This window comes from Drosophila albomicans, chromosome 2R, assembly GCF_009650485.2.
Source record: "Drosophila albomicans strain 15112-1751.03 chromosome 2R, ASM965048v2, whole genome shotgun sequence".
Taxonomy (NCBI): Eukaryota; Metazoa; Arthropoda; class Insecta; order Diptera; family Drosophilidae; genus Drosophila; species Drosophila albomicans.
Genome location: NC_047631.2, coordinates 15,949,033 through 15,962,104, shown reverse-complemented (window position 1 = coordinate 15,962,104; position 13,072 = coordinate 15,949,033). Strand labels below are relative to the sequence as shown.

General features: G+C 38.6%; 4 protein-coding genes across 4 annotated transcripts; 2 read left to right on the top strand and 2 right to left on the bottom strand.

The window, feature by feature from the left end:
* The first annotated feature begins 54 nt into the window (after positions 1 to 54).
* On the top strand, positions 55 to 3,856 carry LOC117574753 (polyadenylate-binding protein-interacting protein 2). Its single transcript, XM_034258694.2, has 4 exons — positions 55 to 278; positions 2,111 to 2,261; positions 2,325 to 2,425; positions 2,486 to 3,856. The coding sequence occupies exons 2-4, from the start codon at positions 2,118 to 2,120 to the stop codon at positions 2,613 to 2,615; spliced, it is 375 nt and encodes a 124-aa protein (XP_034114585.1). The 5' UTR covers positions 55 to 278; positions 2,111 to 2,117; the 3' UTR covers positions 2,616 to 3,856.
* Positions 3,857 to 5,009: 1,153 nt separating this feature from the next.
* LOC117574040 (pneumococcal serine-rich repeat protein) lies at positions 5,010 to 10,350 on the top strand. Its single transcript, XM_034257640.2, has 7 exons — positions 5,010 to 5,401; positions 5,497 to 5,717; positions 5,774 to 6,390; positions 6,702 to 6,753; positions 7,858 to 9,517; positions 9,792 to 9,950; positions 10,021 to 10,350. Exons 1-7 carry the CDS (start codon positions 5,195 to 5,197, stop codon positions 10,234 to 10,236), a joined length of 3,132 nt encoding a protein of 1,043 aa, XP_034113531.2. The 5' UTR covers positions 5,010 to 5,194; the 3' UTR covers positions 10,237 to 10,350.
* On the bottom strand, positions 6,485 to 7,823 carry LOC127566123 (uncharacterized). The gene has a single exon (XM_052007739.1). The coding sequence runs from the start codon at positions 7,745 to 7,747 to the stop codon at positions 6,782 to 6,784; it is 966 nt and encodes a 321-aa protein (XP_051863699.1). The 5' UTR covers positions 7,748 to 7,823; the 3' UTR covers positions 6,485 to 6,781.
* Positions 10,351 to 11,008: 658 nt separating the features above from the next.
* LOC117574039 (L-dopachrome tautomerase yellow-f2-like) lies at positions 11,009 to 12,825 on the bottom strand. The gene is made up of 4 exons (XM_034257639.2): positions 12,602 to 12,825; positions 12,086 to 12,496; positions 11,368 to 12,026; positions 11,009 to 11,300 (listed from the first exon to the last, which is right to left on the bottom strand). The coding sequence occupies exons 1-4, from the start codon at positions 12,750 to 12,752 to the stop codon at positions 11,160 to 11,162; spliced, it is 1,362 nt and encodes a 453-aa protein (XP_034113530.1). The 5' UTR covers positions 12,753 to 12,825; the 3' UTR covers positions 11,009 to 11,159.
* Positions 12,826 to 13,072: the final 247 nt, after the last annotated feature.

Here is a 13,072-nt window from a genome sequence, read left to right as displayed (position 1 = left end):
AATTTTAAGATGCGGTCACGCTGTGTTTGTCAGTTTTTGTTATTTATAAATCATTTTCGATTCGTTTGCTTGACGTTAATGGACGTGTTTCCGCACCACAGCATTTGAATTGGTTTCGCAATAGAAAAATTTTCGTGTTTTCTATCTGGATGCAAACATAAATTGTCAGTGTTTTTTTGCCCCTTTAATACGTTTGCAAATACAAAATTCTCAGTGGAATATAAGCAATCCAGAACAATAGACTTCAATTTTTGCAGCGCATCAAGCTAATTTTCAAAGTGAGTACAACAGAAAAACAATTCCAAGTGCATTAAACTGACCCGCGACTAGCAAACAAACATTCGTTTGTTGTTGCTAAAATGATGCTTATTTGTTAAGTTTTTGCTTGCTCTCTCGGTTCACAAGAGGAAAGAAAGGCGGAAGTACAAAGCGTTTCCTCATTTTGTTTGTAGCTTATTTATTATTTTCTGACATTCAAGCATTTCCGTGAAAAGCTTCTTGACAAATCAATAAATGAAGCGTTGTTGCTTGACGCCTCTGTAATCAAGGGGCAAGTTTCGATCCAGAGATCTGCGCTTGGCGCTGTGGATTAATTTTGTTCGTTTTTGTTGAGCTACGTGCAAAGTGTTGACAACGAGATTTTTCGATTGGCGACGCAATAAAACACACGCAACTTGAGTATATTTATTCTTTTTGTCGAATGTTTTTCAAGCTTTTTCGAAACACTTGTTACCTTGAGTGCGCGGTGTTGTTGTAATTGTTGCTGTTGGGTTGAGGGAGGTTCATTTAATCACATATACATATATGTGCGCATACGTATACGTACATATCCATATGTAAATATATTTGTAAATTTATGTGAATACTTTTGTACATCTGTTGAGTTCACAGAGCAAATACATTTTAATTTTTCGCAATATGGCAACTGTAGCAAGAGCAAGATGTGTGTGTGTGTGTTGCGAAGCACGTACACGACATACATACAAGCTCGACTGCACTCATACACATACAGATTGAGCGCCATTTGTTTGATGGGGCTAAAAACAATTGTCGACGCCCATGAACCAAACAACGTCCACAATATTCATGTCCGAGGCGATCTACATATATATTCGTTGCCTTATTGCGTTTTGCATAAATACAAAAGTCGTCGACGTCATCGTCAAATTAGTTTAAATTTTTTCACGTACCAAACAGGTGATAACGGTACCATAAAAACAGAAATTTCTGATACAAACACATACACACTACATATATGAATATAACATCATATAACATTTATACACATACTTAATGTAGACAAGTGTCCGATTTAATAATTCCTTTATACTGATTATCAAACAAATGTATACGTTTGTGTATGTATACGACTTGTTTATAAACAATTGACTATTTTTTGTTTTTCGTTTTTCTTGTCTGCGTACACACACTCATGCATAAATGCTTAACTATACGCTTGTATGCGTGTTTATGCTCTTCTCTTTTGCTCTTGTACTTTGAGCTTAGTCATTCTGTTTTTCAATTTGCGCCGCGGTGCAAAAAATAGACTTGATTCGTATAAAAATGTACAATAAACAAAAGATTGCGCAAAAATAAAAGAGAAAATTTTCGTTTATTTATATAAACAGTTTACCATACATACATATGTACATGCTTTGTATATAACTTTTGTTCGCAACTCTTTTGTTTTGCGGTTTTCGTTTTTGAATTGTATTTACAAAAAAAAAAAAAAAATACAACAATTGGCAATGGTGTCAAACCGGTTTCTTTAAGAACGACGCAACTAGCAGCTTTTTTGCCGGCAGATAAACAAGCTACACGTACATAGGCATTTTCACTGTATACCAATTTACATACATTTACATTTACACCTCATTATACCTGCTACGCATGATGTAAAGTAAACGTATGTAACAAGCACAGGGAGGCATATTCGACCCCATAAAATGTGCATATTCTTGATCAACAATATATGTAGTCTAAATGATAGCCTTGATCCGAAATATTTCTTAATATAACAAGCAGACTGACACCATTTTGTTTATGGAAATATCTTATAATAACCCCCATATTTCTATATAAATTATTTATTTTCACCACTTTCTTACAGCACTATCATGTTATTAAAAGTGCCATCTGTTGACTGGACGGATCAAATAGTTTATGTGGTGGACGACGACGAATCACTTTCTGACTTCGATGATGAACCCGATTTTTCAGAATATATGTGGATGGAGAATGAGGAAGAGTTCGATAAGAACGTAAGCTGAACATTTACAACTTAATATGATCTTCCTTTAATAAATATTATTTATACCAAACAGGAACTGCAACGATTAGAAGAGGAAGAAATAATGCAAGAGTGCTTTGAGGCAATGATCGAGGATGAACTGGAAGAGCAAATAAATGAGTGGGAAAAAGCCAAGTAAGTCTAACAAAAACTTTTATAAATTCCAAATTGTAAAATATTTAAATTTCATTATAGAACGGAAGAACAGAACACGGCACTATCTGCACTGCCTAAAACCCAATGTAATGTTGAGAAATCTGTTCTTAATCCCATGGCCGATGAATTTGTACCACTTTGCCATCAAATAGAGTTTATAGCCTCGTAAGCCCGGCCACAAAACAGTCTGAACAAATCGAACCTCACACAACAGTGTTTCAGTTAAGATGTCTGAAGCGCTACGCAATTCAAATTCACATAGCAATAACTCGATAAACGTTTCTATACATCATATATTCCTCACTCTCGCCCATGTCTTGCAAAATAGTCCACTTTCAACCAGGCAACAGTGTAAAAAAAACCTAAAAAAAACTACTATAAAACAAAATTTCAAAAACGCGCACAGACACAACACACGTTAAGATTACATTAGCCAACTCAACCGAAATGCAAACGAATACCATAAACAAAAAAAAAATTATATAAAAAAAATTAAATCAATACAAAAAAAAGAAAAGAAATGAAACGAAGAAAATACCTTAACTTAAATTACGCGTATCAAATATCTCGTTTAACAAGACAAATTTTTTGCTATCTGAATACAGACGTGCCGTGCTAAAGCTAGTGAAAACTTTCGTATTAACGTACAAAAAAAAAACTAATGACTTTACACACGATTACGATTAATTGTGCATTGAAAATTCTATTTAGCGCTCCTATTAATCATAAATTTCCAGTCAAAAGCGAATATGTAATAACTACAAGACTCAATTGTGTTAGAAAAGCAACTGATATCGTCAACGTTGAAATTCAATTCAAAGACTTTAATTGTAATTAGTTAACATCCACCTGCCCACGACCTAAACTCACTTTAAGTACCAATATTTGTCTACTTTAGTTTCCCCATTGAGTGTTTGTTAACTCGTTATACGTTCTGTTTACCATTTAACTAAATTTGACTACTTTTCTTTTTGACTCGTCTACTTGTAATTTGCAGTTGTAAATAAGTAACAAAACATATATTAACTAAATTAATTAATATACTATGTAATAATCTGTAATAACTCTTTATACGAGATGCTTACATATATACGACAAATATATGTATTTGTATATCTAATGTTAAATTTAAAAGCTGCAATACCATTTTGTTTATAGTTTAAGTCAAAATTAATTTTTCATTTCGTTTATTTGCTACCGCGCAAGTACCCAGAATACACAAATTAAATTTACTTCTGTTTTCGGATGTAGAAAAATATAAAGATAGCTTTTGGTTAGTTATAGATATTTAAGACAGCATTAAAAAGATCTTATTTACGTTGTGTGATATAAAGATAAAAAACCAATCAAAAAAATACGAAAAAATATTTTTAAAATCCCAATAAAAAGAAGTATTATAGTATAAACAAACGTATTTTTATTTTAATGGATTAACAGATCCCAACGAGAGTGTTTGATGGATGGTGCAAATGAGGAAGCGGAATTGTTTTGTTAATTAGATGTTAATTAACTTATCGATAAAATTAGATCAATTTGTAATAAACGATAATAGCCTCTTTCCACCTCACTCAGTTTTTCTACGTTTTTTAAAGTCCCGTTTCGGGGTTTCCATCTGCACGAACCGAAAAATATGGGCAACGGTAAATTTTTCAATATGGCCGCTCTGAAATATCAGCTGTTCAAATGTAAACACGAGTTGGCGAACATTTCAAAAAACAGCAGGCGCATTTGAAAATGGAAAATTTTATTAAATTGCAGAATTTTTATGAGGATTTTAACGAAGTGGAGGGAAAATTAGCGAAGTATAGAGTATAGGCCATTGCTGGCAGCAATGTAATATTTACATAAATACATTTACTTTTTAGCAACGGCATGGGTGTTTTTAGGAGCGCGATGTTCCTGGAAACAACGAATCATTTTTTGAAGATAATTTTCGAATTAATAGGGAGGAGTTTGGCATCCTTGTGGAGCGCCTTTGTGGATTGGCCAAAAAAGGCACTACATTTCTCCTCCCATAACTCGAACAACATAGCCTTGTGGATGCCACTCCACGATATTGACGGCTTTCGAGTTTTTTGGCTCATCTAAAATATAAATAATTTGCTTTAAAAAGCAAAATAAAATTTTTATTTTTCTATTTTCATACCTTGGCGCAATTGATGTCAGCTGTTTTGTTAGTGGTGAGCTCTTTTTCGTTGTCATATCGATCAAAATATCGCATAATTACCCAAAAAGTGCGTTCGCTATTTCTACGTAGCTCGCGAAAAACCGACTTTTTTTTCTTATGGGTTTTTACATGGGGCGAACGTAACATTCGGCCTGAACGTGAAAAAACCAAAGAAAACCAAAGAAAACCGCGCGGTGGAAAGAGGCTATAAGACTGCATATGCATTTAAATTGGTTGTATTAATTCGCGTTGTTAAGCAAATAAAATACAAAATAACAGCTGTTGTTCATATTGAAATCAGTAACATTTTGTTATCGATAGTTCGCCTCACCTCATACATGTTTGGCGGTAATGCCTACAATGTTTCAGCGATAAATATCGAGAGATAAATTAGTCGATTGGAATTGATGTTAGCAAACATGGCGTCGTCGCCAATTTCTGGCTGAATTTTTTGTTGTCAAAAGAAACTGTGCGGAAAATGTTGCAATAAAATCGTGCGAAATGTGAATTGTATATTAAATAAATAAGTGCAATAAAACGAGAGTGACTAGCAAACAATATCGGATAGACGGAGTGCTGCAATGGCTGCGGCTGCTGCAGCAATGCCAGCTGCAAACACAACAACAACAGCAGCAACAACAACGCCAACACCTGCAAATCCGAATGCACCTGCAATCAACGCATCGTCGAGCAGCAGCAGCAACGCGGCACAGTTTCGGGAAATTCATAAAAATACATGGCTGAAAAGACTGACGGCCGATGGCAAGAAATTAACCGTTGGCCCAAAGGTGAGCTATTTAGCTATTTGATTACAACCCCACCCCAAAAAATGTAGTAGAAAGTGAAGCAATTGAAATGTATATATTTAAATTGTTTGTTGTAGAAATCTGAGTGCAGTTGGGTGGTATTCTGTGTGCACGACGACACCGATGCCCTACTCGAAGGTTACGCGGAACCACGTCAAGCGGCCGCACACATGCCTGAATGGGCGGTTTCGCTGCGGGATACGCTGCATATATCACACGCCCTCATTCCCAATTCGCACGAGTTCGAGTTTGTTGTAACGCTCAGCAATGAAGTGTTGCGCTTTCATGCGGTGTCATGGTAAGTTGAGCAAGCTCCTTTGCTAGTTGCGATTTTAATTGATTGTTGATCAACAGGGAGATTATGCAAGAATGGGTGGAAACGTTGCGTTCCAAGCTGCGTGAAATGAAGATCCTTTCACCACGTGAAAACCTCTACACAAAGTTACCTGAAGTGCGCGCTCCATTGCTGCCAACGCGCGATCCCACATCACCGTTGCCCGCACCTCCGCCAGTTCCCGCGGCCATTGTGCCCGGCGTAGAGCGTATTCCGGCTCATCAGCATCAACAGCAGCAACAGCAGCACGACAACAACACGTCCAGAACAGCAGCAGCGAGTACTATAACTACTTCAAGTGCTCCCTCGTCCGTTGCGGCGCAAGTCATTGAAGCCGTCGCCACAACAACAACTACAGTAACACCTCCAACCACAGCCATGTCTAATACATTAACTCAGCATTTGTTAAATATGCTGTCAGATCCCATTAGCACATACAGCGAACAAATAAGCGAAAGTCTAACGCCAACTGCCGTCGAGGAGCTGGACGAGGAAGCCAGTGCAACAGCTGCCACAGAGCCACAAAACGTGACTGCCTCAGATAACATTCTGTCGGACGATGAGTTTCTGTCACCCATACTGCGAAATGGAGTGCGAGTCGATGTTGCTGCTGCTTCTGCTCAGCGCATATCAGCTGGTAAGTTATTTATTTATTTGCCTATTTATTTTAAAAAACCCAAAAATGTATTCAATACATTATTAAAAGTAAATATATTTGTAAATTTGGATATTTAATTATTATTGCTGCCTTTAGTATAACAACTATATAACACGTTTTCGTATTTCATTTTTGAATTCGATAGCTGATCTTTTTTTTATAAAATAATTGACTACGAAAATTATTGCTTCGAAGAAAATCTCTTTTTTAATATTGCATGCGATAAATATGCGAGTTGATTTAATGTTTTTATGAGACACCTAACTAAAATGCCTTTATTTTTATTGCAGATCAAATCATGAATTTCGAACAAATGTTGCAATGCGAACGTCTTATTCCCAGGTAAACTACAACTTTACTGCATTTATAGTTATTTCCTATGCAATGTCTCGTATTGTTTATCCAAATATGCAATCACATTACTTTTCAATTGTTTTTCGCCATTGAAACTCTCGATGAAAAGAGTCTTCAAGATCATTAAACACTTCTTGCCATAAAAAGACAGTTCCTGGAATTGTGTAGTCTCTTGGTCTTCAATAATCTGTTTGTAGCGTCTGTCAAATTCGGCACGCAATGCATCGTATTCCTTAGTGATTTCTTGCCATACGGCCTCCCGTGATCTGTGATTTATGTGCTCACGCAGTACCTGTTCAAGTCGCTCGTCCAATTGGCGAAATTTTTCACTGTCCTGTGCACTTTGACAGAGCCCTTTAAACATGAGCGAAAAGAATCGTGGACACTCGTTTAACGTTAGTTTCTTAAGTGCAGTAACGGGTGAGCTTAGGAAAATTTTCTTCATATTGTCGATGTCCTTTTGAAACATTCGATTCGCTTTCTGCATATCATCAATTTTTACCAAGCAAAGCTTACGGCGCTCTGTCAAAATATTCAACTTGGACTGAAGCACTTGCAACTCTTTGCCCAATGTGTCATTAAGTCGACTCAATCGCTGATACTGATCTTCATTCTGATGGCTCTTACTATCTGTGCATGCGATGCAGCGACAATTGCTGCTAGAAGAACTGGCTTGAATATCATCATCATTATCGTCACTATCCGCCGGTTTAAGGGTTATTTGATACACAGTTTGTAGTTCATTCTGCCGCTCATCATTAAAGGGAAAACCGAGTGTGTCGCTATCGTTGAGCTGTCTATGCAACATCAGCAATATGTAATTGCGCTCAAACTTTTCCTCTTTCTTGGCTTTTTGTAAGATTTGAAACCATCGCGTGCATGCTGATAGTACGGCGTCATTTTCAGGAAGATTCTTGACAATTCTCGTCACACTAGAAATCTGTTTGACAAACAATTTATCCAGTTCGTAGTCCGATAGCATACTTTAATATGGCAATCCTGCTTCGATTTACATTTAAATGTTTTATGTGTTATGATATTTAATTTCATGGCATACTAATCAATTTTATTCAATCTCTTTCTTTTCTCTAGACCACAAACTTCACGTTCCATGTCAGCAGGTGCTGCTGATAAAACAAAGAGGCCACTACGGAAATCACCACAGCCGAAAACTCAACAGGCTGCCACTAACTCAACTGCCGTGGAAGAGACGGCAGACAACAATATAACAATAATACAAGTTTCCAATACGAATGCCGAGATAATGCAACCGCCCGAATTGCCGCCCAAGAATAAAGTTGTTGCGGATATTTTTCGTTTTCCTGAGATTAATTCAAAGACCAAGATGAAAAATTCGTTGCAGTCGCAGCAAAAACTACAAAACGATTACAAGAGTAACGTACAAATCATTCCGTCCAATTCCGTCGTCAATTCAAATACGATACAGGTGCTGAGCCAACCCAGCAGTAGCGGCAGTGTCAGCAATGGCAGCAGCTGTAATCCCTATACAATACCATTGAAACCCAATGCTTCCAATGCGACAACCACTCAAACTGCGTCCAATACAACAACTGTTCAGGTGCTAGCCGATGGTGAGGCAAGGGCAACAGCGACAGCGACAACCACTGTGGCTGTCTATGGCACATGTTATCCCACAGCCAGCGCTAGTGTCCTACCGAGTGCCAATGATAAACCGCAGACGCCAAAGGTCGGCAAGAAGATTATACTCAGCGCCAATAGCTCTGGCATCACCAACATACGCATTAACAATGAGCAGACAAACGACTCTAATGTCATCAGTGGCAATGTCCACTACGAGAAGGTATTCCTATCGTCGAGCATACCTGTCAGAAGCAGCAACAGCAGTCCTACAGCTATGCGAGAGGAACAACCCAGCAGCAGCCATGCCCATGCAATAGTAAACGTGGAGAACACGCCGACACCCGTTAACGGAAGTCCAGCTTTGCCGCGTCGCGGCATTGTTATTCCATCTCAAACGCCAAACAATGGACGCACTATGCCTCAACTAACTCGTGGCTTGACCGAGCTGGTCATTAGCACACGGCCGAGTCGACGAGATTTTCACTATTTAAAGATGCTAAATACACCACTCAAAACGAAGACAGTGCATAAGACGGCCAGCGCCAGCGCCAATGCCAACAATAACATCGAACAGAGTGTACCTCACACGTCTGGTTCGAATGGTGCAAACTCCGGACAGAGTAGCAACGTTGCCGCTAGCTCCGCAGTGGAGAGCATTGAGCAGCGCAGGCGCAGCTCATCCACATCAGATGCACAAGCGCCGTTGCAGCGAGGCGCCACAGTAACCGCATCAACGCAAACGAATAGTCAACGCGGCGCCAACAACAATGAGTTTGTGCCGGGTCGCAATATAGCATCGAGTGCCTTTCGAATACAATCGCCACCCCAGGTGGTGGCAGCATCCCAAGCGACCAGCAGCAACAGCGGCAACAAACGATTGACGCTACGCGAGCAACAAGTGATGCAATTGCGTCGCGAGATTATGCATCCTGGTGGCGTACGATTAAATTTGCGACGCAAGGATTGCGTGGGCTCGATTGCTTGGGTAGATGCGTTCGGCGGTGTCTGGATTGCAGGATGGAAGCAAAAGGAACATCCAGTTCTATATAACGCTTTGCACATTGGCGATCAGCTGCTCTCCATAGCGGGAGTTAGCATCAGCACAGCCGCAGAGGCTAATAAAATTATACGCAATACAAACACGCTATTTGTGAGTATATATTGTAATTGATGGCATCAATCATGCTCTAAAATATGAGTTATAAATTGCCTTTTTAATTTGTTAGATATTGAATTTAAAGTATTCAGTAATACTTATATGGAAATATATAAATATTATATGGAAATGTTAATGTTACTAAACAATTTTTAATTGATTGATTGATTCCATTTAAGAATTTGTAGGCATACACTTTATAATTGCTACGGTCTCTGCTCTCAAGTGATGTCATTAATTAATATTTATTTGTTTGTTGTCGTTTCAGGTCGAAATGCTGCTCCGTCGCATCCCCTTTGGTCGTGCGTATGCAATACGACGAGATCGGGAGGGTCAATGCTTAGGACTCATACGCGATGGCAATACCTCAACCATCGTTGACGTGGTACCCAACAGCTTGGCTGCTCGGCATGGACTGCCGCCTAAAGTATGACGAATGCATTCAAAAATTCGCATATTGATGATTGTAGTTAATTATTTGTTTTGAATTATTTCAGACGCAGTCATGTGATGGTACTTCGTTGACGTTCTGGATACTCACAGAAATTAATGGACGACCGCTAAATTTGTTTTTCAAGGATTTAGAAATACGTGATCGCCTGAATTCGGTAGGCAGGGATATATCGATATTGGTGCAACCGTCGGATTTGATAACCAAATTGAAAAAGCAGTTGAAATCGTTGCGCGGCTACAAGGATTATCTAGTACAGTAGACGCCTCACTTCAAAAGTGGTTGCTTTTATTTTATATAGACCTAAAAAATATATATAGACACATATATATAGCATATACATATAGCTCCGTAGGGAAACTCAAAACTGTTATACTATGTTATACGTGTATATTTTTGTATAACACTGGGCCAGATAACCATTCCAATTTCAAGTAAAATTGCATGTTTACTTAAGCGACAGAAAGCTATATAGTCATCTTTTATACATACATATGTAGTAATCATATACTAAATACTTATAGACAGATAGAAAAAGAGAGAGAAAGCTTCGAGCATATGAAGCGGAGCGCAAAAAGCGTACGGAAGCGAACAAAACATATATATATTTTTGCAAATTTTATATAAATAGTTATATAGAAATATAACGGTGTAGAGCAGTCACTTTGAGAAGATATATACACGACAAAATTGTTCGAATATATTATGATAGAAAGGAAATTATGAAAATTTACAAAAGAACAAAAACGGAATCAAATGTTTATAATACTTTTTATAGTATTCTCGATTCTCAAACAAACATATATTTTATTCGTAAATTAAATTGAATATACATATATACACACACACACACACGCGTATTATAAACCTGTGCAACTTAGTATCCTTATGCAATATTAGAGTGCCTCTGATTTTGTTTCTGTATTTGTGTTTTTTATTTGTTTTCATGTGAAAAAGACAAAAAAACATCTATGTAACTTGAAGATGTGATAAACTGAGTACTCAAATTTTAGGCAATTTTTAAAAAAGGTACATTTGTAAATGCTTTTTGATTTGTTTTAAATATACATATAATTTTGTGTTAATATTTTCCATATACATATATTATTATATTACATTATTAAAACATACACATATAACGTCATTATGTAAACTCCATTAAAACAATTTCATATACATAAATCCCTACTCGCAGACCGTGTTGTGTTTGGCCTCGTAAACATCCTGCTTCCAGATGCGGAAATTATATGCGTTCGGATCCAGCTGCGAATAAATGAAAATGGGCATCGAGTTTGACATTACCCAAATGACGCCATCCTCATCGATCTGCAAATAGATTAAACATGGCTATAGCTAAAATTGCTGATCGGAATTATATTCGATTATAACTGACCGTTAGATCACTGGGATAGATCATATTCTGAGGATCGGAAGCAACAATGCCGTGGCTAGCAGCCGAGAAGGGCTGGCTGGACTTCCAGCACCCAACGCCATTTGTCTGAATCTCAGCATAGAACACGACGCCGGTCCGCGGATCGTAGTCGTGCATTGTACACTGTTTATTCACACCTCGACTGCCCAACACACGGAAATCGTTCCCATGATCCGAACGCGCCGCATTTGATTCTTTTTGCAGCACTCGATTAGAGACTACGAACTCGTTGTTGCTGGCCATGGCATGGAAGTAAACATCATGACTGCCGTCGCTCTGTTTCGGTCCGAGCGTGGTGGAAAAGATGCCATCATCCCAACGGAATGTCTGACCACCAATATGCAAATCTCCAGCCAATGGATCAAAGTTGAAATAGTTGTGTTGAAAGACCCACATATGATCCTCCTCCAAGCTGTACACATACAGACGACTGTTGACCAGATCTGGTATATAAGCATAAGCCTTTTGGCATTGATGCCTGTCGCCCACATCAATGGTTAAGCTGGCCAGACCACGTCCCGTTTCCACAATGCTCTCGGGGATGTCGTACCGCTTACGCACACGATCAGTTGCAAGGTCGACAATCCAAATGCTTGGCCGTCTGATTTGCTGACGATTGTCTGTAGAGATCAAGTACCAAAATTTAAAGCCAATTTCATTAAGATATTTTTTAACCTACTTGGATATTCCAACATGCCAGTGTCAATGAACCACAATCTTTGGCAAGCATCCACTGTGGTGCGATAGACAGAGACCAGATTTGTTTCGCTTGCATTAAACTGGTTCAACTCGAAGTCCGGATAGGCGCGAAGCTTGGGACTGCGCTGTTTGCCATCGCTTCGCATATCAATGAAATTCAAGGTCGATGGTATTCCCACCCGCCTGCGCGGCATGGTGACGAATAGGCGACCTCTAAAGTGGGTTACACCCATGGGCACATTATTGTAGGCCACATATGGACCTGTATTCTCGGTGGCGGCCATATTACTCCGTGGCATGATTCCAGCAGGTGTGTCGCGTGAAGTCAGCACATCACGTTTTCCACGAAAATGGTTTTCACGGCCATAACGACCTGGGAACACAACTGGTGCTATTTGGAAAAAACGAAATAAAAATAATAATATAAAAGTTGAGATTACGCGTCAGAATGTTATTGCTGTTGATAGAGACGGGTGCTATAGCTCGCTGATTATACCTGATGGATCAGGCATTCGATGAAGGCGCTTATCCCCGCGATTGTAATAATCCATTTGTTTCCATTTAAAGACCTCAATCATGCCGTCGCCCTGAATCATGTCGATCAAGATCAACACATGTAAGCAGAGCAGAAATAACGATTTCGCCATAATTTTATTCGTTTTTGAACTGAAATAGGAGCTTTCAGCTTTCCGTGTCCACGACTAAATGATGACTGAAGCTAGCCTTAGAAAAAAGTAGCGCTTAGTACTGTACAATTCTAAAAAAAAAAAAAACACTCACCGAGCTCAGAGCATCAACAGCAATTGATAAGAGCGATTTACGTGAGATTTGCTCACGCAAAACCGGAAACCTGTTTCTGTTTCTTACTGTCTCTACATAAGTAAGTAGCTATATTTACAAGTATAGCAGTATGATGTTTGCTTAACTAGTTAGATCGTGCAATAAAAGAGTTAATGAATTGCAACTC

What these genes read in the sequence shown, in the direction of transcription:
- LOC117574753 (XM_034258694.2), top strand. Translation starts at nt 2,118, where the DNA reads ATGTTATTAAAAGTGCCATCTGTTGACTGGACGGATCAAATAGTTTAT. An exon ending in AGGAAGAGTTCGATAAGAAC is followed by an intron (nt 2,262 to 2,324) that starts GTAAGCTGAACA and finishes TATACCAAACAG; the next exon opens with GAACTGCAACGATTAGAAGA. An exon ending in AATGAGTGGGAAAAAGCCAA is followed by an intron (nt 2,426 to 2,485) that starts GTAAGTCTAACA and finishes ATTTCATTATAG; the next exon opens with AACGGAAGAACAGAACACGG.
- LOC117574040 (XM_034257640.2), top strand. Translation starts at nt 5,195, where the DNA reads ATGGCTGCGGCTGCTGCAGCAATGCCAGCTGCAAACACAACAACAACA. An exon ending in AATTAACCGTTGGCCCAAAG is followed by an intron (nt 5,402 to 5,496) that starts GTGAGCTATTTA and finishes TGTTTGTTGTAG; the next exon opens with AAATCTGAGTGCAGTTGGGT. An exon ending in TGCTCAGCGCATATCAGCTG is followed by an intron (nt 6,391 to 6,701) that starts GTAAGTTATTTA and finishes TTTTTATTGCAG; the next exon opens with ATCAAATCATGAATTTCGAA.
- LOC127566123 (XM_052007739.1), bottom strand. Translation starts at nt 7,747, where the DNA reads ATGCTATCGGACTACGAACTGGATAAATTGTTTGTCAAACAGATTTCT.
- LOC117574039 (XM_034257639.2), bottom strand. Translation starts at nt 12,752, where the DNA reads ATGGCGAAATCGTTATTTCTGCTCTGCTTACATGTGTTGATCTTGATC. An exon ending in TCGAATGCCTGATCCATCAG is followed by an intron (nt 12,497 to 12,601) that starts GTATAATCAGCG and finishes TTTTCCAAATAG; the next exon opens with CACCAGTTGTGTTCCCAGGT. An exon ending in TGGCATGTTGGAATATCCAA is followed by an intron (nt 12,027 to 12,085) that starts GTAGGTTAAAAA and finishes TGATCTCTACAG; the next exon opens with ACAATCGTCAGCAAATCAGA.